Raw genomic sequence first — 23,530 nt, forward strand, 5'->3', positions numbered from 1 at the left:
TCTTTCTGAAATGATCTGCGGCGCTGACGCTCTCCAGACTCAGAGAAACTCCGCCATTGTTCATGACCACTCCTCTAGCCCCAGCTGGCCAGCTTTGGCCCAAGGTTTTCGTCGGGCGAAAAAACACAGCCGTTGGCCCCGAGGAAGCCCTGACTAGGCACGATCAAGCCCAAGAAGTGAGAGTGGAAACGTGGCTGGCCCTGGCACGCACTAGCACGCCCGCTTTAAGCCCGACAGTGGAAACGCGGCTATTTACAGCTTACGTATAGTGAAACTAAAAAATTAAAAAATGCTTTTAAAAACCAGTGAGAGGTAAAATTACAGAAACTTCCTATCTTAAAGCTACACTATGGGCTTTTTGGAAGAAAATCAATTAATTCCAATGTAAAATTCCAATATAAGTGTGGGCACAGGGACAAGCCCTGAGGAACTTGTGGCCCTCTAGCGGTTAAAAAATACAACTGAATTCATCAATAGAAAATTGCTTTGGTTGTGCTTCAGCTGTCTCTGTGTACATGAAAGTGGTCTGGGGCACTGGTGTACACATGGATACAGGGTTTCTTACCAGAGCATTTCTTTGTTTTAATAGCAGAGGTTTAGTTTGTGTACAGATATGACGTGACAAGCACAGGAGAATAACATATGTATAAGATTTCCTGTCTAAACTATAATTCAGTATTATAGGTTTGTCAAAGTGTTTTGGGGTAACGAAAAGTCAAAGCTTGGAAGATCAAACTCTTTCAATCTCTTACCAATAACAATTTGCAGTGTTTTTTTTTGTTTTTTGTTTTTTAAAGGGACATAGTGTAGCTTTAAGTCTGAATATTTAATATTCAAAATGAGATCACCATGGTTACTAAACAGGATTCTGAGTTAGGATGTTCCTGTAATACAGTATGTCTTCATGATGCATACCTTGAAGTTCTGTGGAAGCAAGAATTTCAGTGTCTTGTGAGCTAAAGACTAAAATCATTTGAGATGCTTTCTCTCCATCCATCCAAGTCTCCATGGACTGAGCAGTAACTTTGCCTGATTCAAAGCACTGTCTGTTAAATACTTCAGTAAAATAGAGGGAAACAAAGGTGCTGGACAGTGTGTAACAGTTGAGGTCACTATAAAAATGTATTACACATGTAAAAGACATCCATGTGTGACTTTCATATTTGACCTTCTGCGATACAGAGCATTGATTACTCTCACAGGATTTGTCTTCATTTTCACTAAAGATCTAAACCACAGAACAGGATATCTCACAAAAAAACACTGAACCCCAAAACAAAGCTGGAAGGTAAGTTTCAGATGCGAGTGAAGAGGTATAAGCTCTAAAGATATTCAGGATGAGCAGATGCAGGTGTTTCAGCAGCAGTGGAGAGATGCACTGCCCCCTGCTGGACTCCTCCACGAGAGTCTCTCCTGGATGGATTCGCCCCAGCACTGGACACGCTTGAGCGGCTGCTTCTGTAGCTGGCCCTTGCCGAGGGCAGGAAAGACCTAGACTCAGAGGTGATGACAATACTGGGAATCCGACCAATAGCACCTCTTGAAATTGGCATGTCTGTACTGTCACCAGCCTGCAAACAGCGCAGAAGAAAGTTTTGATAGATTAAATGCATCTATTGCCAATTATCAGCATTTACTGTGCATTAAATCAGAATTAAAACAGATTTTTCCTGCAGATAATACTACTGCAGTCAAGCTCAACATGATCCCAGTAACAAAACAATGACAGCATAATTCTAGCTTTTATTAATAAGCATTAATGTATGAAAGATGATTATTAGGGTTATTATTTTGAAGGCATATATTTCTCCTGCCTAAAAATGGATTCCATGGAAAAATGGAACAGTCACTTTATTCCACAATTTTCTTCTGCAATCAGAAATTCAAATTCATTAACTAGTTTAACAGCACTGTGTTTCAACAAACAGCATTCTAGCAATTTGAATATACTTTCAGATTTTTCATGAACAAATTTGATTGCCTGGTTGAGTTATTCTGCCAGTGACACCAGAGCAAAACATTCCTGAGGTCAGCAAATTTTACAAACCATACGACCTACAGGATCCTGCAAAAGCTTGAGTGGTTTATACTGAACTTAAACAGACTCACACTTACAGCTAAAGGGTTAGTACGGTCCGTCTGAACGAGTCCGGCCACAGATGCATCATCCACATCAAAGAAACTCTAGATCCGAAATAAGAGAGCCAGGATAATAATCAGGTACATACACTAATGTTGTCGGGGCACAGAAAGTGTTTTTTAAAGAAAGCAATACTTTACTCAGGACACATCAAAGTGAGACATTTACTAACAAAAAAATATATTTAAAATAAATGTGGTTCTTTTATAATAAAGAAAATGTTTCTTAAGCATCAAATCATCAAAATGATTTCTGAAGAATCATGTAACATCACAGGAATAAATTATATACATAATATTCTATATATATATAGTAATAATATTTCACCAAATTATTTTATTATATTGATGTATTTTCATTTCTAATTGTATATTTAATGCAAAGCGTCCTTGAGCACTGAAAGGGCACTATATCAATAAAACATTATTAGTATTATTATTACTGTTTTCACTGTATTTTGATCAAATGAATTCAGCATTTGTGAGAATTAGAGACTTAGTTTGTGGCACAGTGCACCTTTGTAAGCAATATGTAAAGGATAATCACAAAAACCAACACCAACATCAACAGGGTGATTTCGTATTATCCTGTTGTTTTGTGACAATAACCAACTGACTGTATATGATCTTATTTAGATGAATATGCTGATGTGGTGTTTGATAATCAGGACTTGTGGTGATCTGCAGGATGTACTCCATTGTAGCAGCTCAGTTTGCTACATTTATGTCAGAAGAAGGATCATTTACTGTACATCAAAGGTTTTTTCATTTACTCACAACAAAACCTCAACACAGGGTTTAGAACTATAAACTGCTCATCTATTATTTATTTTCAGTTACATTTTCAAAGTATAACGTGTTTGTGTGCCTATCTTTGTGCATTTAACCTAAATCGTGCCCAATAGATGGTTGTTTTAAAGCAGAAGGAGAGTAGCATACTTCTTGTTTCACTTACAGTAATACAAGACTACTTTGAGATTGTGGTGACAAATATGTTTATACTACATTATTTTCAATGGGTTTATTGGAACGTGTGAATTTGTAGGTTTACTGTAGAAAACCTTAAATGTGTTTTAAACAAAGTCCCTTTAAGGCAATTCATTTCACACTGTGGCTATCTTTGAAATGCATCTCATGCACGCGAGCGCTGCTCCTATCTCTTTGAATGAGGAAACATCAAATTTGGCAACCAAAAATGTTTCTTTTGCTAAAAAAAGATTAGGCTAGACCAGCCAGTGCACATGTGCAGTCCTAAGTGCACATCTCCTAAAGGCTTACTGTTCTTATAACAACCAGGACTTCTAACAGCAGCTGTAGTGATGCGATGACTTTACAGATTATCGATTGGCTCTTTCATTCAGATGACGGGGCTTTTTTAATAGAGTGGCCATATTAAGCGCTGCATTCCACAAAATGATACGAGTGACACATCTTGGGTATTCTATAGTCCTTGGTTTAAAAGTGTGACTGACCAAATTGACTGGCTAGATCAAATGTCAAGCTACACCAATGGTTTAACAGAGCAATATGAGGACAATCAGAGGAAGACAGGATTAGCAATTCTGCATGAACACATTTTTGTAACACAAGCTACACTCCTTTGATACTTGCCACATATGTAATACATTCAGCCTGTGAGGTCACCTTTTCAAAGATGCCCGAGTCATGGCTTTTGAGCTTAGTCTTGAAGCTGGATGAGTTACAAGGTTTGAAGCCTGCGGTCTCTGCGGTGTCCTTGCTGATGTCACAAGACACCTGTCGGCTGGCAGGCCTGGAGCTCAAGCTCGAGAGATCGGCCTCAGTATCTGTCCATTCACTGTCGGAGGCTGAGGAGAGCCGGGACTTGCCGGTGCTAGTTCTGCAAAACTGTCCCGACATATCAGAGGACTGGCTTGTGACAGTGGAGCGACGTGTAGATGTAAAGCTGCTGTGGAACGAGTTAAGGTCACGCTTGGGGACGCACAACAGCACACGAAGACACGGAATGTATTTCGCTATGGCCAACCTGAAAAAAAGACACAGATGAGATACAGGCATGAGACACACATGGTGGATCCATATTTACTGTACATAGATCATGATCCAGATCTGTTCAAATAATAATCACCAACAGTCAAATGTTTTCAGTTATTAAAATGCAACTGAAAGAAAACAAAATTAAAATAAAAATTATTAAAAACTTAACATTAAACAAACTTAAGTAAATATTAGAAATGTTGACTTGGCAGCTAAACAGTACAAGTACAGTTTAAAGGCAGGGTAGGTAAAAAAATGTATAAACAACTTTCTTCCAAATTTGTTTAAACTTTCTATTTATATCAATGCATAATTAAAATGTAAGTACTCTGATAAAAAGAGTATAAAAATCGAGTGACTCTAGACCGTTTAATCTGTATTAAACACAGCTCATTATTTCCATTTGGGACGAAACATAGGATTGGCTTAGGCGAATGTCACTCTCTCGCAACCATGGCAACCACCCTTTTGCCACACATGACCTGCCCACTTGCGCGCTCACGTTTGATTTGAGGAATTCAACAGGCACGGATCCTAGGAATACCAAAACAATGGCAGAGAAACAGCAAGCAAAATTCACAGTACCAGCCTATGCAGTTAGTGAAGGCAAACCAGGCAAAAAAAAAAGGAAGACAGTAACAGTACAAGAAAAGGCAATGAACAAAAAGTCTTTGGATAAACAAAGAAATAAAACGCGAGTTAATATTGGCGTGGCTTTCCAGCGATGGCGAGAACTGAGGGAACTCAAGGGGCTGAAAAGTGACTCCTTGATGGCTTTATTTCTGCTGGACAGGTAAATCTATCTTTTTGTATTTTAATCATACATATTTTTTTGTTTATTTTTTCATGAAGCATGTGTCATTAGCACACGTAGCTGCGTAATATAGCTAACATAACATTACTTAGCGAGTCGTAGTAGAGACGATAAATAATCTATAGGAGCCCAGAAGGGAGGGGGTGGAGTGAATGGAAATAATGAGCTGTCTTTAAAACAGTCGTGAGAGGTCTACAGACACTCGATTTTTATACTTTCTTTTTCATAGTACTTACATTTTAATTATGTATTGATATATAAATAAAGTTTAAACAAATTTGGAAAAAAAGTTTTTTATACATTTTTTACCAACCCTGCCTTTAACAGTAAAAATGAATAAAAATGACAAAAGCATGTCCCAAAAAAGAATTACATCATTATTAAAATGTTAAATAAGATTACAATAATATACAAATAATACTAAAATAACACTAATTGGTATCAGAAATGTAAAAAAACTTAGTGTGTTGTCTTGTTAAAAATATATTCACATATGTTTTAATTCAGTAGCAGTGAAACCTGTTTTGAAGGCAGAAATTTTAATAGACAAAATAAGTTTACTGAAATTTTTTGTGTCAGAGCTTCAAGTCAGCTACATAATTCAGATACTGTGCATTTGAAACAGTATTGTTACATTTTAGACCTAAATCAAAATAAACCTTTTGTCTGTGCATGCATGGAAATGTGTTTAGTGCATAGAAACTAAAATGTGCTTAGGAAAATATGGCTTAGTGTTGTGGGAGAAAATCCAATCAAAAAGACTTTTTACCCCAGCAGGCCTTACACAGGGTACAATACCGTCAGGACGCTCTGAGTAAGATTAATGAGTCTTTCTGCTAAAATGGATATTCAGGTTAATGAAATCAATCAAAATTGAATTTCACACTTTACCCTAGAAACAATTCATGTTTTTGATCAATTTGTGATTGAATTGCTCAGTGAGCTAGATGCTAGGAAAAATTAAAACAATCACAATTTGCCTCAGGTGTTTAGTCCTAATGGGGCCAGACAGGGTAATCTTAACTCTGACCCATGTTCTGCAATAATGGAAAGTGAGTTTGTCCATTAAATTTTCAAACCTTACCACTTACAGTACCAATAACGTTTTTCATTACCACTTTGAGAGTCAAAACTAAACCAGTCTTGTTTCAAAAATATACTGAACTGACATCAGTGATCCTCAGAAAATCCGGCTCCCTCCAGTACCTGTATTTGGGGTGTGTGATGGCGTAGATGATGGGATTGTGGATTGCTGAAGCTTTGGCTATCACAGCAGGTACTGAATTCATGTATGGTGTGAGCATATCAGAATACCTGAAAAACACAAGGAAAATAAGTGTATAGATTAATTAACATGTCAATATATGTATATATTTTATTGTATGGTACTTGCAGTATAATGACCGTAAGTTTAAGAAAAATCTAAATTACCATAAATATGGTAAATATATGTAAAAGCAAAAAAAAATAATAATAATAAATTGCAATAAAAATAACAAGATACAGTAGTATTAAAAAAAAATTATATTTTAATATATTTTAATTAAATTTATTCCTGATGGCAAAGCTGAATTTCCAGCAGCCATTACTCCAGTCTTCAGAAATCATTCTAATATGATTAGCTGCTCAATAAATATATAGTTTTAATTATTATTATCAATGTTAAAAACAATTATGCTGCTAAATATTTTTGTTAAAACCATGGTACACTTTTTTTTCATGATTCTTCAATAAAAATAATAAATGTATTTACTGTCACTTTTAATCCAATTAATGTGTCCTTGCAGAATAAAAGTAATAATTTCCTAAAAGACAAATCTTACTGACACCAAATTTTGAATGGTATTGTATATTTAATATTACATTATACTGTGTTGTCAGGGTTGGGATTTATTTACCCAGCAAAGGCTGTCAGTGCCACAGTTGAATATGGAGACCAGGAGATGACATACATGAGAATGACAATAAGAGCAATTTTTGCCATCTTCCATTCATTTTTCAGCCGTTGGAACCGTTTCATTGAATCTCTCTTGTTATCTCCATTAATTTTGCCCACAGCTCTTCCAAAGACAAAAAAGCAACAGTTAAACAACACTAATTTGCAAACATTGGTTTATTGCCATCAAAAGCTTTACTATTTTCAATAGGTCATACCTCAAGATTAAGTACTTCATTGTTACACTGCACTCACATTTCAACAATGAAACTTACATATTTAAAACAAAAGAAATTTTAGGAACAGACAACTTTGGAACAATGCTGATGCTAAATAATTCATACTGTTCTGTTAGATCTGTATTGACGAAACTCACTCATTAGTGCTGCGAATGGATCGGAAAATAAAGAAATAGCAGTAGATGATGACGATAAGCGGAATGAAGAAGACAAAGGTGAAAAGGAGCATAGTGTAAGCTCGCACGGAGGGTGTGAAGGTCATATAATCCCAGGTGCAAGAGGTCAACAGCCCTTCAGGAACATAAGCACCTGCAAGACAGACAGAGAGAAAACAAAAAAAGATTTGAGGGAAGTGAAGGATTGCCAGCAGCTAAGCTGTTTTACAACCCTATGAAATATTGTAAAAACTGGAACAAACTCACAAAGAAAAAGGATTTGAGTTTACTGTCTGGCTGCTGGGCAAACACAGTGAAATACAACCCAATGCACACACAGCTGAGGATATTTTAGAATACGCTATAATAACAGTATTTCTCATTGCAACCAATCACAATCTGGCTTTCATGCATGTGTGCTGCTATCATCAGTTCTCTGAGGTTTGAGGTTGGTGTGACATTCAGCGGTGAAGATATAAGCTGTCAGAACTGTTAAAGCAGACAGACACCCTTCGTGTGAAGAGCAGTTCGCCTGTAAACCGGAGACAGAAAGTGCTGGAGAGCTAAAAGCACCAGGCTTTAACTTTCTATCCCTCTTAAGCTAAAAGCCTTGGTCTTCAGAGACCACCTTTATGCGATACAGATCAGAGTCCAACAGCGCACTGTTTGTAAAGCCATTGGCTCACAACTCACATGCTCATGTGCTCACACATGGATGACCCAGAATGCTCAGTGTACTTGTCCCAAAAGATCTGAGCTTATAAAAGACTGATGCATCTTGTGGAAGGAGCATCAAAGGTATACTCAATACCATTAACACAGGACCACACTTAATCACCTGAAAATGCACATGACATGTTGGCTGGCTTAAAATAAATAACATTTTGTTTGTTTTTTTATTTTGTTTTTAGCTAATTCAGTTATATTCATGTATTTATTTGATGGATGTGTAAATCAGGTCACTGTATGTCTTTATACAAAGAAGGACTCTGTGTTGTCTAGTTTTGCAATATTACCTTTTTTAAAATTCTGTATTAATCATGTTTATAAAAATGCTTTCAAAAAGAGCAATGGAAGAGAATGAATATTTCCCATATGCACATGCCTGTTTCTCTTACAATGTAACCTGCACTGGATAAAATGAATAGTTGAGAAAAGCTAAAAGTCCAAGGCAACATGATGCATTCAGATATTGTGAATGGTGACAATCAATAAATGTGAAAAGAGGAGCTCTTCACATCACAACACAGCAAAAAAACTATAGTCAACCACAGAAAAAAGAAAGTCATACAGTTTTGGAACAACATGACATAATGTGATGACATAATTTTAATTTTTGGGTGAACTATCCCTTGAGGCCACACTTAATCTTGTATGAATGACCTTGTAGGCCAGTTAGATAAAAAATAGAAAAAAGTGACATTCATTTCAAAAGAAAAATGGGGGACAAAGCAAAAGAACACTTTCCTATTAAATCGTTTCACAAAGTTTAATTGGTTTAAAATGTTAAAACAACAGATATACTACACTTACTCCAGCCAAAGAAGGGTGGCAGGCTCCAGCCAAGTGAATAAACCCAAGCTATCAGAAGGATCAGCAGAGCTCTCTTCTGAGACAACACACCGATGGAGGCTAGCGGCCGGGTGATCACGAAGTATCGATCCACGGCGATGACCATGAGCGTGATCATGGAGCAGATGCCAAATAAAGCCCCACAGAATGCATACAACTCACAACCTGGAGAGGCAGGAGGAACAGAATTAAGTCTGTAACAAAGCAATTTATACAGAATAGACATTTATGTGGTAAATTCTAGCAGTTTACCCGGGTGTTTGTTGAGTCAGTGTGAAAATTACATTTATGCTTCCAAACATTCTAAATTTGAAAAAATTCTAAATTTGAAATGTTGGTGTTTGCTGCTGTTTTTTGGGGCAGTGTGAACTAGCTTTTAGGCCTGGAGACTGTTTGCTGGCAGGAACGCAGACAGTCGCTGGCTCCATTTGAGGACTGACATTAAATAATCTGTCTTTCTGGTTACTGCTGTCCATCTCCATATTTTGCTAAACAGATTTGTTTGTAGACATGCTTAGGTTAACTGACCACTTAATGTTATAATACAGTGCATTGCCACAGAATTGGAAATTGGTGGACTAATTTGCATTGCAGTGGAAGTATTTCATACGTTTTAAAATGGCAAAGTTATTTTTACTTGAATTTTACTTCTTTTAAAATCAGTGTACTCAAACTTATTTTTTGACTCCAAGGCTCATGAGGCCTATTGTACATGATTTACTGAATAAAGATTTTTTACATTAAATAAACTTCCACCTGATGAAATATTGAGTATTGCTAAGGTCTTCTAGTGGGCCCCGGTACCTTGGTTGAGAACCACTGTTTTAAATTAACTTTGTTCACGCCACATATCCAAATGCACATCATGGATATGTTTATGTATGTATGTTATGTATGTCAATAATGTTTTAAGTGGATTCTACATCAAATATGTCACGTGTTGATTTCGTTTAAATTCCGGTTTGCTCCTGTTTAGTTCTTCATTCATTTAGTCCACCTGTTCCTGGTTTTTAGTTATCCTCATAACCTGTCTGCCCCTCGTTATCTGCCCTATTTGAGTTCGAGCCTGATCTGTTCTCCCTGGTCCTTGATTAATGTTATGTTTGAATGGTCAAAGTGTGTTTTTTTTTTTTTTTACTAAAAACTCCTTTATTCCTTCTCATTCTTTGTGTGCCTTTTGTAAATCCATGACTTCCTGACAAAATAAACACACACAAATACAATCGTGGCCAAAAGTTTTGAGAATTACATAAATATTGGAAATTGGAAGTTTTTAAGTTTTTATAATAGCAATTTGCATATACTCCAGAATGTTATGAAGAGTGATCAGATGAATTGCATAGTCCTTCTTTGCCATGAAAATTAACTTAATCCCAAAAAAACCTTTCCACTGCATTTCATTGCTGTCATTAAAGGACCTGCTGAGATCATTTCAGTAATCGTCTTGTTAACTCAGGTGAGAATGTTGACGAGCACAAGGCTGGAGATCATTATGTCAGGCTGTTGGGTTAGAATGGCAGACTTGACATGTTAAAAGGAGGGTGATGCTTGAAATCATTGTTCTTCCATTGTTAACCATGGTGACCTGCAAAGAAACGCGTGCAGCCATCATTGCGTTGCATAAAAATGGCTTCACAGGCAATGATATTGTGGCTACTAAGATTGCACCTAAATCAACAATTTATAGTATCATCAAGAACTTCAAGGAAAGAGGTTCAATTCTTGTAAAGAAGGCTTCAAGGCGTCCAAGAAAGTCCAGCAAGCGCCAGGATCATCTCCTAAAGAGGATTCAGCTGCGGGATCGGAGTGCCACCAGTGCAGAGCTTGCTCAGGAATGGCAGCAGGCAGGTGTGAGCGCATCTGCACGCACAGTGAGGCCAAGACTTTTGGAAGATGGCCTGGTGTCAAGAAGGGCAGCAAAGAAGCCACTTCTCTCCAAAAAAAAATCAGGGACAGATTGATCTTCTGCAGAAAGTATAGTGAATGGACTGCTGAGGACTGGGGCAAAGTCATATTCTCAGATGAAGCCCCTTTCCGATTGTTTGGGGCATCTGGAAAAAGGCTTGTCCGGAGAAGAAAAGGTGAGCGCTACCATCAGTCCTGTGTCATGCCAACAGTAAAGCATCCTGACACCATTCATGTGTGGGGTTGCTTCTCATCCAAGGGAGTGGGCTCACTCACAATTCTGCCCAAAAACACAGCCATGAATAAAGAATGGTACCAAAACACCCTCCAACAGCAACTTCTTCCAACAACAGTTTGGTGAAGAACAATGCATTTTCCAGCACGATGGAGCACCGTGTCATAAGGCAAAAGTGATAACTAAGTGGCTCGGGGACCAGAATGTTGAAAATTTGGATCCATGGCCTGGAAACTCCCCAGATCTTAATCCCATTGAGAACTTGTGGTCAATCCTCAAGAGGCGGGTGGACAAACAAAAACCCACTAATTCTGACAAACTCCAGGAAGTGATTATGAAAGAATGGGTTGCTATCAGTCAGGATTTGGCCCAGAAGTTGATTGAGAGCATGCCCAGTCGAATTGCAGAGGTCCTGAAAAAGAAGGGCCAACACTGCAAACACTGACTCTTTGCATAAATGTCATGTAATTGTCGATAAAAGCCTTTGAAACTTATGAAGTGCTTGTAATTTTATTTCAGTACATCACAGAAACAACTGAAACAAAGATCTAAAAGCAGTTTAGCAGCAAACTTTTTGAAAACTAATATTTATGTAATTCTCAAAACTTTTGGCCACGACTGTACAGTGAGAGAGAGACAGTTTGGGACTGTATAAAGTTTATTTCACATAATTGATTATGTTGGCAATAAAACAGGTCAAACAGAAGAAGAAACCAGTGGAGAGACAAGAAACAGATCATTTCACACCATTATACTCGATTCACACAAAGTCTGGCACCTCCTTAACATTCACACACCCTTTCCTCTATGCTGTCATGGCATATGTAAACAACAGAATAAACTGCAATGCATTTAATCTGATTTATGATCATTTGTGCTTGTTTTCTCAGGACCCATTTATGGCATGCACTTTAATAAATTACAAAACAGATGTCTGTTATAGAAGATAATTCTCTCACACATCAGGATGTCTTCTCTCTTCTCTCACACCTTGTCAGGTAGATTATGCTTTCAGGTTAATCCTGGAAGTGAGCATTTTTGTGAGTTGTATCTGATTGATTGAGAAAGCTTTCAGTGGGATCAAGCGCATGGTTATCATGATCGAATTAACGATGGTCATATTTGTGTCTTGTTTTGTAGTGCTGACAGAAGCAGGAAGCACGTCTTTTAACTCTTTCCACCTCCAGGAGGGAGGCTTTTAAGTTCAGCTTAAAAAAGCGTAACACATCATGATCCCAACAGGGAGACCAGAGGCTTGATATTATTTGTTGTTTTTTGTGCTTATTTGAGTGCTTGTTTTGTCTTATTTTAACTTATCTTTTTGATTTATCTATTGGTCTCCACCAATAGTCAGGCTATGTATATCATTGTTTTTTTAGATCTGCTACTTTGAGATCTGCAACTTGTTTTCCACTAAAACCAACCACCTCTATAGGACAAGACTGGATGACCTGATTTCTTGTCACAGAGGAAAAGAGTGGACAACAATGGCTGCCCAGTAAACCCCCTTAACACAATAGATCAGCATCAATCACTACAGTAATCACAATCACAGAGCGCCTGATCTCATTGCAAACGTCAGCAAGCACCAGTCAAACCTGATGAAGGCAATTAAGATTCGGTCCTGATAGGAACTGACATTTAAATCACCTCAGGGAAAATAGAGTCTGACATCATCTAGAACCACAAACAGTGGCATTTCACAGCTGAGCAAAATTACTAGCTAGTGCTGAAAATCAACAAGAAAAGCCTTGATGCACAGTTTTGAGAGGAATATAGATATTATAATTTGGCAGCTGATGAAAAAGAAACAACTGTACTAGAAAAGGTTACATAGATCTGTCAGAAAGACATTCATCATTCTTAGCAACAAAAGCATAAAGAAAGATCAGTATGAATCCATGTAAGTAGTAAGAGACCAAAGCCACTTCCAAGGGCAACCTCTCCTTCATTTGAACCCATTCAACCTGAGAAGTGAGAGGGCGCTCTATGCTGCTCAGCAGTGATGCGCGGGTTTATCCAAAATGAGCGGGTGCCTGTGGTCGCCCGCGGTTACGAGTCATCCAAAAATATTTTTTATGATATTCGGGTCGCGGTCGGTCGGAACCTTTGAAATAAAAATGGCAATTAAACCTTTGTCATTTATATAGTACTAGACACATTTTTGAAATACATAGGCCTACACTTTATTGGCTGAATAACTGGCGCGAAGATGACGCACAAGCTCAGTCTGCACGTAGAGATGGAGGCGGCAAAGAAGACTGCATGGGGAGCAACGTCGCTTGGTTAAACATGATTTTGACGACTTCATTAAGTTTTGTTTTATAGAAAACTATTTTTAAAAGATTTTCATTTTTTATAAATTGTATCTTAATTTTGATCAATGTTTTATCAATATGTTGCCCGTATTTAATAAATAAGAAGCAAATATATAGCCTAGCAGACAATGTAATAAGGCGCCGGCACGATCACTTGCATGATCTGGAGGGCGCCGAAATTCAGCTTGTGCCTCACAGATTTGAGAAATATAGCCTATATATTACATAAAGCTTGAAATGTCTTCTTTTAAACGAAAATATTCAAACCAAAATAAATGGGCTAATCTCTGATGATCTAATCCATATGAAATGTGCATTTCTCTCTGGCGTTCATGGCGAGTCTGCATTGTCAACTTCATCTTTGCAGCAACACAGAAAACACCAGTTTATTACTAAACAATTAAATAACTCCTTGCCTATTTTGGAACCAGCAGGCCATTCTGGGTTGAGCGAGACCGAGCGGAATGAGCGAGCGGATCGGGATATTCAGAAATGCGCTCTCCCACGAGCTCTGATCGGAACAAACCTGAGCCTCAATGTCTGCTGACCTTGCAAAATTATAATATATTAAGTTTTTTTTATTTTTTTTTTATTTTTTTTTGCCTAGTTAGTTTTGCCTACGGTCCTATGGCCAAATGACGCTACGATGAGCATTTACTGCTTTTTAAAAATGCGGGTCAGGAAGCGTATGGAATGATATTGCGGACATTAATCAAAAGGCATTGCAAATTGTATTTGCAATTGCGTTTTCAATTTGTGGACGCATAAAATGTGACATAATCCAAACGCAAATGCAAATCGCGCATTACCGTTTTCATTTTCGATTAAGTGAACGCACAGTGTCTGCCAAATTTAAAATGGAAATGCAAAGTCCGTTTGCAATTGTGTTTTCCATATCTTACGAGCTATGAGCCTGTCATATTTAAATAGCAATATTAATTACCACATTTGCCTTTTCACTCTCTCTGCACTGTGCATGTAAACTGCCAAAACTCAAATGGAATCGCAATACCTTTTGCATTTGAATTTCCAACGTCTACACGGAAACCTGTCAATCAAGTGACAGGGGTGGGGCCATTTCATTGGGCGTGTTTGCATTGGGAAGTGGAGATCGTACTAAAATGTACCATGTTTTTACTAGGGTAAATATAAGTTAACGATAGTGTTTATAATTAAGCCACAGTAGCCACAAATGTACAGTTGTCTGAGACATTATGAAATGTTCTTTAATATCATGAACCATAAAATGTAGTCAGTGTTCTGCTATTGTTTATTTTCATAATAGGTAAACACAGGCCACACGTTAAGATGGTCACAGATCTGGGGCTGATTCAGTGTAGCTTGGTAGCTCAGTGGTTAGTGACTGTCATCTCTAATGGCATACTGTCTTTTAGCGCATGTTCGAAACCCGGGCCAACACAGACGTTCTTTATTTTTTTTGTTTATCCTACTAACTTCAGCCACCTGTGTTTACCTATTATGAAAATAAACAATAGCAGAACACTGACTACATTTTATGGTTCATGATATTAAAGAACATTTCATAACATCTCAGACAACTGTACATTTGTGGCTACTGTGGCTTAATTATAAACACTATCGTTAACTCATATTTACCCTAGTAAAAACATGGTACATTTTGGTACGATCTTCACTTCACAATGCAAACACGCCCAATAAAATGGCCCCACCCCTGTCACTTGATTGACAGGTTTCCATGTAGACGTTGGAAATTCAAATGCAAAAGGTATTGCGATTCCATTTGAGTTTTGGCAGTTTACATGCACAGTGCAGAGAGAGTGAAAAGGCAAATGTGGTAATTAATATTGCTATTTAAATATGACAGGCTCATAGCTCGTAAGATATGGAAAACACAATTGCAAACGGACTTTGCATTTCCATTTTAAATTTGGGAGACACTGTGCATTCACTTAATCAAAAATGAAAACGGTAATGCGCGATTTACATTTGCGTTTGGATTATGTCACATTTTATGCGTCCACAAATTTGAAAACGCAATTGCAAATACAATTTGCAATGCCTTTTGAATAATGTCCGCAATATCATTCCATAGAAGCGGGTCCGGTACAATATTTCATTTTTATTTTTTTGCGGTCCGATTTGCGGGCAGGTTAGTTGAAAACGTCGTCGGGTGCGGGTTATTAATACATTGACCTGCGCATCACTGCTGCTCAGTGCTCCTGTAGTCTACACTGAAGACATAGAGGCGCCCTCTCGCGGCTGGAGACGGTAATGTTTTCTCTTGGTTCTTGGTCTTGGACTTATAGTCCAGTGCGACTTATATATGTTTTATCCTCATCATGACGTATTTTTTGGACTGATGCGACTTATACTCAGGTGCGACTTATAGTCTGAAAAATACGGTAACTCATCTTTAATCTTAAATATGTTCATTATAATTCAAAAAGTATAGCATAGTACAGTAAATCATGGACACACATTTTTTATTCAGACACTGCCTATAAACTGTTCATTTTGCTTCTTATCAACAGGGGCATCATCATGGTATAACATTTTTTTTTCATATAATATATAGTGAAACCATGCATGTAACCATGCATGTGTACCTTTCTCCCCAAAGATCCATCTCTTGTGCATGCTGGTGGTGAAGAAGATGGGTGCCTGGGTGGCACACATGAGGAAGTCTGTGATGGCAAGGTTTATTATGAACAAGTTGGCAGGTGTCCTTAGGGTCCGGCTCCTACCCACAGACACACACACACACAGAGAGAGAGAGAAGATCAGTTGTTAATTTCTCTTTAATTTGGTAAATTATATTAGCTATATGACATTTGTGAGAATATTAGACTCCCTGTGCAACTCAAATAATTCAAAACTAAGACAAAGCCAGGGGCGGAGCCAGATGATGTAAACATTCCAGGGTTAGCCCAAACCAAAGGGGGTCCAGGGGCATACTCCCCCAGGGGGATAAAAAAAAAAAAGGCTTGAAATATTTATTTTTTATGTAATGAATGTAGAATATATTAAAGATTTACTTTTTAAATTAAAGTATGGGGGAAAAAATAACTTTTCCACGATATTGATGCATCTGTACTTGAAATTGTTGTCATCAGGAGGAGGAAATATACTTTCTCATGTCTTTCTAATCTTCTTTATCATTATATTTCTCAATAAATCTCTCTTCTTATCCCACTAATGTGTGGAGATTAGCTGTAAAACATGCCCTGAGATAACTTAGCATTTGATACAAGCTGTGTGTTTCGGTTTTACGAGAAAACGCAAAGACTGGAACTATCTATTGTAGAAATGTGTCGATTCAAAGTTAGTGACACAGAAGTGGCACAGGTCTAATGATGCTGAGCACCAATCCATCTGACTACAGTTTGGCTTCTTTTGAATATTTCATATTTCAAATTGATTTCATAATAAGTGTTTTTTTTATTTACCTGCTGAATGCATAGATGACCAGGAAGTTTCCCAACATGCCAGTGATGCCAACAGCAAGGATGACAGCACCGATAGTGTAATGCGCATGATCAGGCACGTCCACTGTTGGGAAAGGGTAAACTGCCTTTTCCACCATGGCAACCTTGAAGACACAGGGGCACACATTAATTAATATCTCAGATGAAAAGCAGCACTGTTTTTTAATGACCTTTGCATCAAAGGTGTGCAGTCTGTTTAAGAAACACCATTAGGCCTGAGCTCAACTGACACCAGCAAGACATTAATTCATTTACACTGCAGATGTTCTGTACTGTATATTTCATCAAATGATAAATAGATTTACATCACTCATTTTTAGACAGATCTCACAATGCCTCATTTTTTTCCTGAAAGGATATCCAGGTGTGGTATCTCCTCTAAATGGGAAACATTGAAAGTATTGAAAACAGAAGGCGGATTCAGGGATTTTTTGTGTTTATAGACATATATAATATGTTTATGTGAACAATACGCCTCAATCTAGATATGTTTTCATTGTATTATATATTTATAGTAAATTATTATTCTCCAGAACAATACAGTGGTTATGAGGTCTGGCAATATTTTTGATTGACTTCTTGACTATAGATATGAAACACATTGTATTAATGTTGAAAAGTCTGTGCACTTGCAGTTAATTTTCATGCACATTTTAATCTTGAGGGATTTAAACAGGCCAAAATGACAGTGAGCTGGCATTTTTTTATGCTTTTCATTGCAGATTCAGGTCTACATTTTACCTGTTCATATAAATACCTGTTTCTGTTTTGTGTGTATTGAGAGACAAACTGCTATAGTAAAAACTAGAATCTGAATAGCTGAAATCTTTATTATAAAATCTTCTTTAGCTTTTCTCAAATGTCTGACTCTTGATTTATAAATGACAGATCAATTAGAGCAGTAAATCTTTTTTTAAATAAACTGAAATAGATATTTAAAAGAAGCAGAGTTAAGAAATCCTACTATGGCAAAGAGTTGTTTTTGATGGCATAATCTCTCACAAAACTCAGTTCATTTAAATCCTGGGAAATTATTGCATGCAATACAGAGTCAGCTTTAACACAGCCATCCATTTTTCTAGGTCATATCTTGTTTTGTGTAGATGTGTTCACGTTCTCGAGGATGTCTTGCAATCTGTCTAATATGGCTAGTTTCTCCTATATGAGTTTGAGCCAAAATGGGTTTGCATGGACACAGCCTTTGGCTTCAACAACAAAACACATTATATGGGAAGCATTTTCTCCTTTCTTTTAAATGTTTATGAGCTCATGCAATTTGTTATCCTTACTATGATTATATGTTTTGCTGATTTTTTTTTCCGTTTACATTTAGCACTAGTAATTTTTCTTTAGGCAAAACAAAGCACCGGTTAAGAACCACTGTTTTACATTATACAGACAAATAGTTTTTGTTTCTTTGTTTTGTCCAATGATGGCAAATTATATGTTTAAGAATGTGGCTGATAGAAATCATGTTCAAATAAAGATTAAAACCTTGGAGATGTAGAAAAATGGTCGCTTTTACAAACACCCAAATTGAATTAATGCAAATCATGTTTCTCATGAACCTCAACAGACACGGGCCATTTTGTGTCATCAAAACATTTGTTAAACCTCTTTCATCTTGAGATGCACTGGCGAATTTTTTTTTTCTGAAGGTTTTTTCAAAATATAGTAGTGGCCATATCTGTGTATTTTATTCATTACTTCTGACTTTGGGGTCAAATGGAGATCAAAGCCATGAGAAACTTTGAGGGCTGAGATAAAACTGTCTGATTTCTTCCGAATGAGCAGGACTCCAATGAAATAGATACTGTTTGAGTTCTACATCTGTTTCTCACTCAGAGTAATATGACAGGAACTGTGTTGAGGCGTTTTGGTGGGATTTTTTGAAGATGCTTCAAAGTGCCAGCCTCTTCAAAACCATGTTATACTAGAGAAGAAAGGTGTTTTAAAGCTATTTTTAATTTACTGCAGATGATAACGCAGATAGGATAACTCATCATGAAAACATTTGCTCTGGAATCAGGATCGCCTCACCAAGAACAAAAAATAATTATTGTTTTGACATTTTTACTATTATGTATCTCACTCCTGAGGATGAATAAAACTAAATAGTTAACATTACACAGATTGTTTCTTAAAATGGGAGCTTTTGAATATTTTAACATTTAATTACAATTAAGTGCACAGTGCTTCTTATGTTATATAATGAATATATAATTTAAGATAATTTAGTCATTTAATTAATGTTATAGTTCAGCAGTTCAGATAAATGATGTAACAAGCCAAACAGTAATTAATCTGAAAGAGTCATAGCTACATAGAGATTAGTGACCTACATTGAGCAAATGATTTAAAATGTATTATTAAAGAATATAAAGCAATTTAAAACACATATGTTCTTTTTTCCCTTTGTACATTCAAATCATTAAAAATTATTCAAATAAATGATGAAAGCCCTATTAAAAGAACACTTGTTTCTATTGTCTCAAAAACTATAACATTACAACTGCAGAGAATTATAATCATCTTTTACAATATTTTGGATTATAAATTAACAGCATTATTTTGAACATTCATTATTTTGCATTATTATCAGCATTATTTTGAACATTCTGATACACATTAATCTAGTAGCCTATGTGAAAATCAATACTTTGATTTATATTTACTGTACATTTACTGTAACGTCATTACTGATATATATAAAAAATAAATATACATGCACATTTTTGATGCACTTTACTGTGCATGATTGCTTCGTCCTTAATCCCCAAAAAAAGAGAGATATGAAAATACTGTAATTTGCAGGATGTTCACAGCTGTCCTTCATATATGAATAGGTTCTCTTGCGCTCCAGATGCTTCTGTGCTTGTTTGGCTGCATTACTACGATTACTTAGCTCAGTTAGAAAGCAAAGCTGCCTGAGCTTGGCTAAACACACTCACTGCCAATACCTTCCACTCTTTCATCTGAAACTGTTTTTCCTCTACACTACCCAGAGCTTTTTAGTTCCACTTGTTCTTTTGGGGAAAGTTTTTCTCCACAAATTAAAGAGAATGCTGCATTTCCATGAGAAATACTGTAAAAGGCATGCAAATGTTGTCCAAAGTTGGCAGATAAGTTTGTTTTGGTTGTTACACAATATATTGGGTTTTAGCGCCAAACAATCAGTCAATTAATGTTTCCCTTCATTTTGTTTATGGTGAAAGGCTAATTCCCATCAGTCAAAATAATTGTCCTTGCTGGATGTTTTCAAAATAATAAAAATTTTCATAATAATAAACATTTACGCACCCATAAAATTTGATATTAATCTCAAGATCCCAAAGTCAACAAACTCTCCTTAAGCAAACAAACTGTCCTACATCTATAAAACAGTCCATGTTCTGAGTCTGCTCACAGATCACATTATTTTAATCAACAGGGGGAAAAGAACACATTGAGAGGTCAATATGTGAGCATAGACTTCAATATGATTATATCATAATCGCGTGATTATGGTGCAACTTTTTTATCCTAATCCCTCATGCTCAGTGAAGCTAGTTTTCCTGTGAGGTGTGTTTCCATCAGTTTGAGACACCCATTAAAGTTATTGATAGACTTAAATCTACATCACAATATGAGCATCTTATCAACCTGGGTGTCACTGGGTATCTGGGTCACATTTTATTTCTGATGGGTCACAAGCACAAGTGTGTGTGAGTGTGTGTATGATTTATGCAAATTTGGTTAATCGCATAATAAATCTCATTTGACCTAAAAATGTATTCTCCTAAATAAGGCTCAGAGTTACATAAAATAATTTCAGAGAGGTCAAATAGTGATGTGTTACAGTAACAGCTTTTTGGGCCCATTTCAAGGTCCCCCACGATCCACCCAAATACAGATTCAGGATATAAATACAGCACCCCCCTCTGTTCATTTTGTGCTAAAACATTGCAACAAGCGCTTGGGTCAATAACAGAGTCCTATTCAAATTGCGTAAAATAAAATAATTAAAATCCTAGTCCAGGTCATTAAGTTATAATCTCACTGAAATCATGTGTTTCTTTAAAATGAATGACTCTTCAAATTCTCTCTTAAATAAATCAAATTTATTTTAGCTTTATTTTCAGATCTCATTTACTGATGTAGACATGCTGAATTATAGCTAGGAACAAGACATTTGTTGACGATTTATCCTTAAGTAACTTTCAAAAACTTCTTTCAAAAACATTTTAAAATCCTTATTTTTTCAAAGTTTCGACTGGTACTGTATATGTATTTATTGGTTAAATGAATGCCTGTACCAATCTAGCACACTTTGTGTTTGTGGGAAGTTCACCTCATTAAATGACGGGAGAAAGACACATCAACATGCAACATGTAAGAGAAAGAAATAAACAGCCTCAAGATATACCCAATTAGCATAAATATATAATTCAGTGGTACTCCTCTGTGGCACTGACATGCCTTCATAAGTCCTTTCAAAGCTTAGTGTTTAATAATTATCTCAACAGTGAAAACCCCCAAGGACTTAACCTCACAAATACATCTTCAGGCTCAAACCACAGACTCAAGCCATATATGTTCAAATTAAGTGATTAACGGCGAAGGACAGTTTCAGTCATCTGTACTTAAGAATTGAGATTTCACATGAGACAAATGCAACGCACCTGACCTGACTCAGTAGCATAAAGACACAGTCTAAACTATAGGTATTAATTATAAGACAATTAAAACAAGATGGGTGTCCCACAATTTTTATGTGTAAGCTATTGGAATATCTTAACTCCTGGAAATGTATAAACTAAATATCAAAATCTATGGATTTTTTTTTCAGTTACCATTCTGATGGAAACTGGTTTTCTATGGTTTCTTTGTACACTATGCAGGTCCAAGTTTATCTCGATGAAAAATTAGAGGGACTGTCAGATGTTGGGGTCTAAATCAATCTGTTAAGAGTTTGATAAAGCTGGTTAAGTTTGGCACACTTTAAAAACAGGCACCTTAGACCAATGACAAGCAAGCTACCATGTTACAAACACTGGTTAGATTTTCCACTGGAAGAACACATATATATATTTAAAAAACCATGAACACTTGCACACACTTCACCTGTAAAAAGCTGAAAAGCTTAAATTGTTTAAATGTCAGAAATAGTTTTTAACTTTAGGAAGGATGTAGCATCAAGAAATAAATCGCAAAGGCTATTCTAAAAATTTACCAAAAGTTGTTGCTCCTTTGCATAGATCATCATAATTATGTAGAGTTGAACTTTTTAAGCACTATTACAACTGTAGAGCAGTTACACTATGTGTTGTCTAAACTATTTGTTTTGTCTAGTCAAATGCACAACATAAACATATCCAGCATAATGTAGGCTACATTGCAAACATCAATATGTTGATGTTGTAAAACCTACTGTAAATTTGATTGGAACCAAATAGAGCCCAATCTATTTACACATCAAGATAAACATTTATGGCATTTGGCCAAACATTTTCACTTACACCTGAACATGTGCAAAGGAAAAGATGAGAAAGACTGAAAGAAATAGCTTGGAGAAACATGTTTAACTCACAGATGTGGTCGTGGGGGGTAGATCTACCAGCTTGTACGCGCTCATCACGGAGTTGTTCCACGAGGAGAGGCTTTCCACGATGCGCGTGCAGTTCGGGTCTTGTGTCGGACACGAGATGCCCTTCTTCACTGAGCGCGTGGCGCCGCTCATCACCACGCGCGTAACTGACAGAAAGCGTTAAACGCGATTAGAGCGAGGCTTGTACAGATGTCAGATTCTGTTCTGTCGTGCTCACCGTGTGCGTGCGAGCGCGCGCCGAAGTAGCCAGTGACAGCCGAACTCTTCGCACACCTTTATAGTTCATTCAGACATAAACACACACACACACAGAGAGAGAGAGAGAGAGAGAGAGAGAGAGAGAGAGAGAGAGAGAGAGAGAGAGAGACGATTGTTATGAAATTGAAGCACTATAGTGACATCACAATTTGCATAGAAATTAGAGGAAATTTTATTATTTCAAATTTCTGACTCGTTTATATGGCTATTTACTCTTGAAAAAAGGGAATACACTTCAGCAAATACTTAAGTGCGAACTGATGTAATGTTTTTGGACACTTAATTGTCGTAATCGCAAAGAACATGCAACGTACTGGATGGTATTTTATTACATATGGACCTAATCTGGATAACTAATCAGATTCCAAAAATGATGTAGGCTACTTGTATTTACATAAAATTACATTTTCACTTTTTTTGTGTGTGTATTTAATGCATAGGATTCCCAAACTGTTTTTGTCATCTGGACCTTATATATTTACCTTAGATTTGATGGTAATAAATTCATAATTTAGTATCACATTTTGCATGTTCACAGTCTCTGACACTGGTTAATGATCATCACATGACATGCAGGTAATGTAATGTTTAATGCACTTTGTGTTGCCAGTAACAACAAATGGAATATGTTTTATTTTTCTTTGCATTTTTATATCCTATTTAAATCAATGTGATAAAAAAAAATTTGGTCAAAAAGTAATCTAAAAAAGTAGTCTGATTATATTACCACAATTTATTTTCTTTATGTGATGGATTACGTTAATAACAAAAAAAATTGTCATGCAATTTGGAATCAGTATCATTTTTATTTTATTTTTTGTCCATACAACTGTACAAACCGAAACAAAGTCAATGGGAACCAAAACGGCTTGGTTACCAAAAGTCCCAC

At 36.6% G+C, this 23,530-nt stretch overlaps 1 protein-coding gene across 1 annotated transcript; it reads right to left on the minus strand.

Moving 5' to 3' along the window:
* Positions 1 to 1,097: 1,097 nt before the first annotated feature.
* Positions 1,098 to 22,620, minus strand: LOC132110754 (melanopsin-A-like). Its single transcript, XM_059517620.1, has 10 exons — positions 22,366 to 22,620; positions 16,758 to 16,900; positions 15,918 to 16,051; positions 8,833 to 9,036; positions 7,282 to 7,453; positions 6,868 to 7,029; positions 6,176 to 6,283; positions 3,784 to 4,144; positions 2,116 to 2,184; positions 1,098 to 1,571 (listed from the first exon to the last, which is right to left on the minus strand). The coding sequence occupies exons 1-10, from the start codon at positions 22,513 to 22,515 to the stop codon at positions 1,323 to 1,325; spliced, it is 1,752 nt and encodes a 583-aa protein (XP_059373603.1). The 5' UTR covers positions 22,516 to 22,620; the 3' UTR covers positions 1,098 to 1,322.
* Positions 22,621 to 23,530: the final 910 nt, after the last annotated feature.

The sequence above is a fragment of the Carassius carassius genome, chromosome 30 (assembly GCF_963082965.1).
Source record: "Carassius carassius chromosome 30, fCarCar2.1, whole genome shotgun sequence".
Taxonomy (NCBI): Eukaryota; Metazoa; Chordata; class Actinopteri; order Cypriniformes; family Cyprinidae; genus Carassius; species Carassius carassius.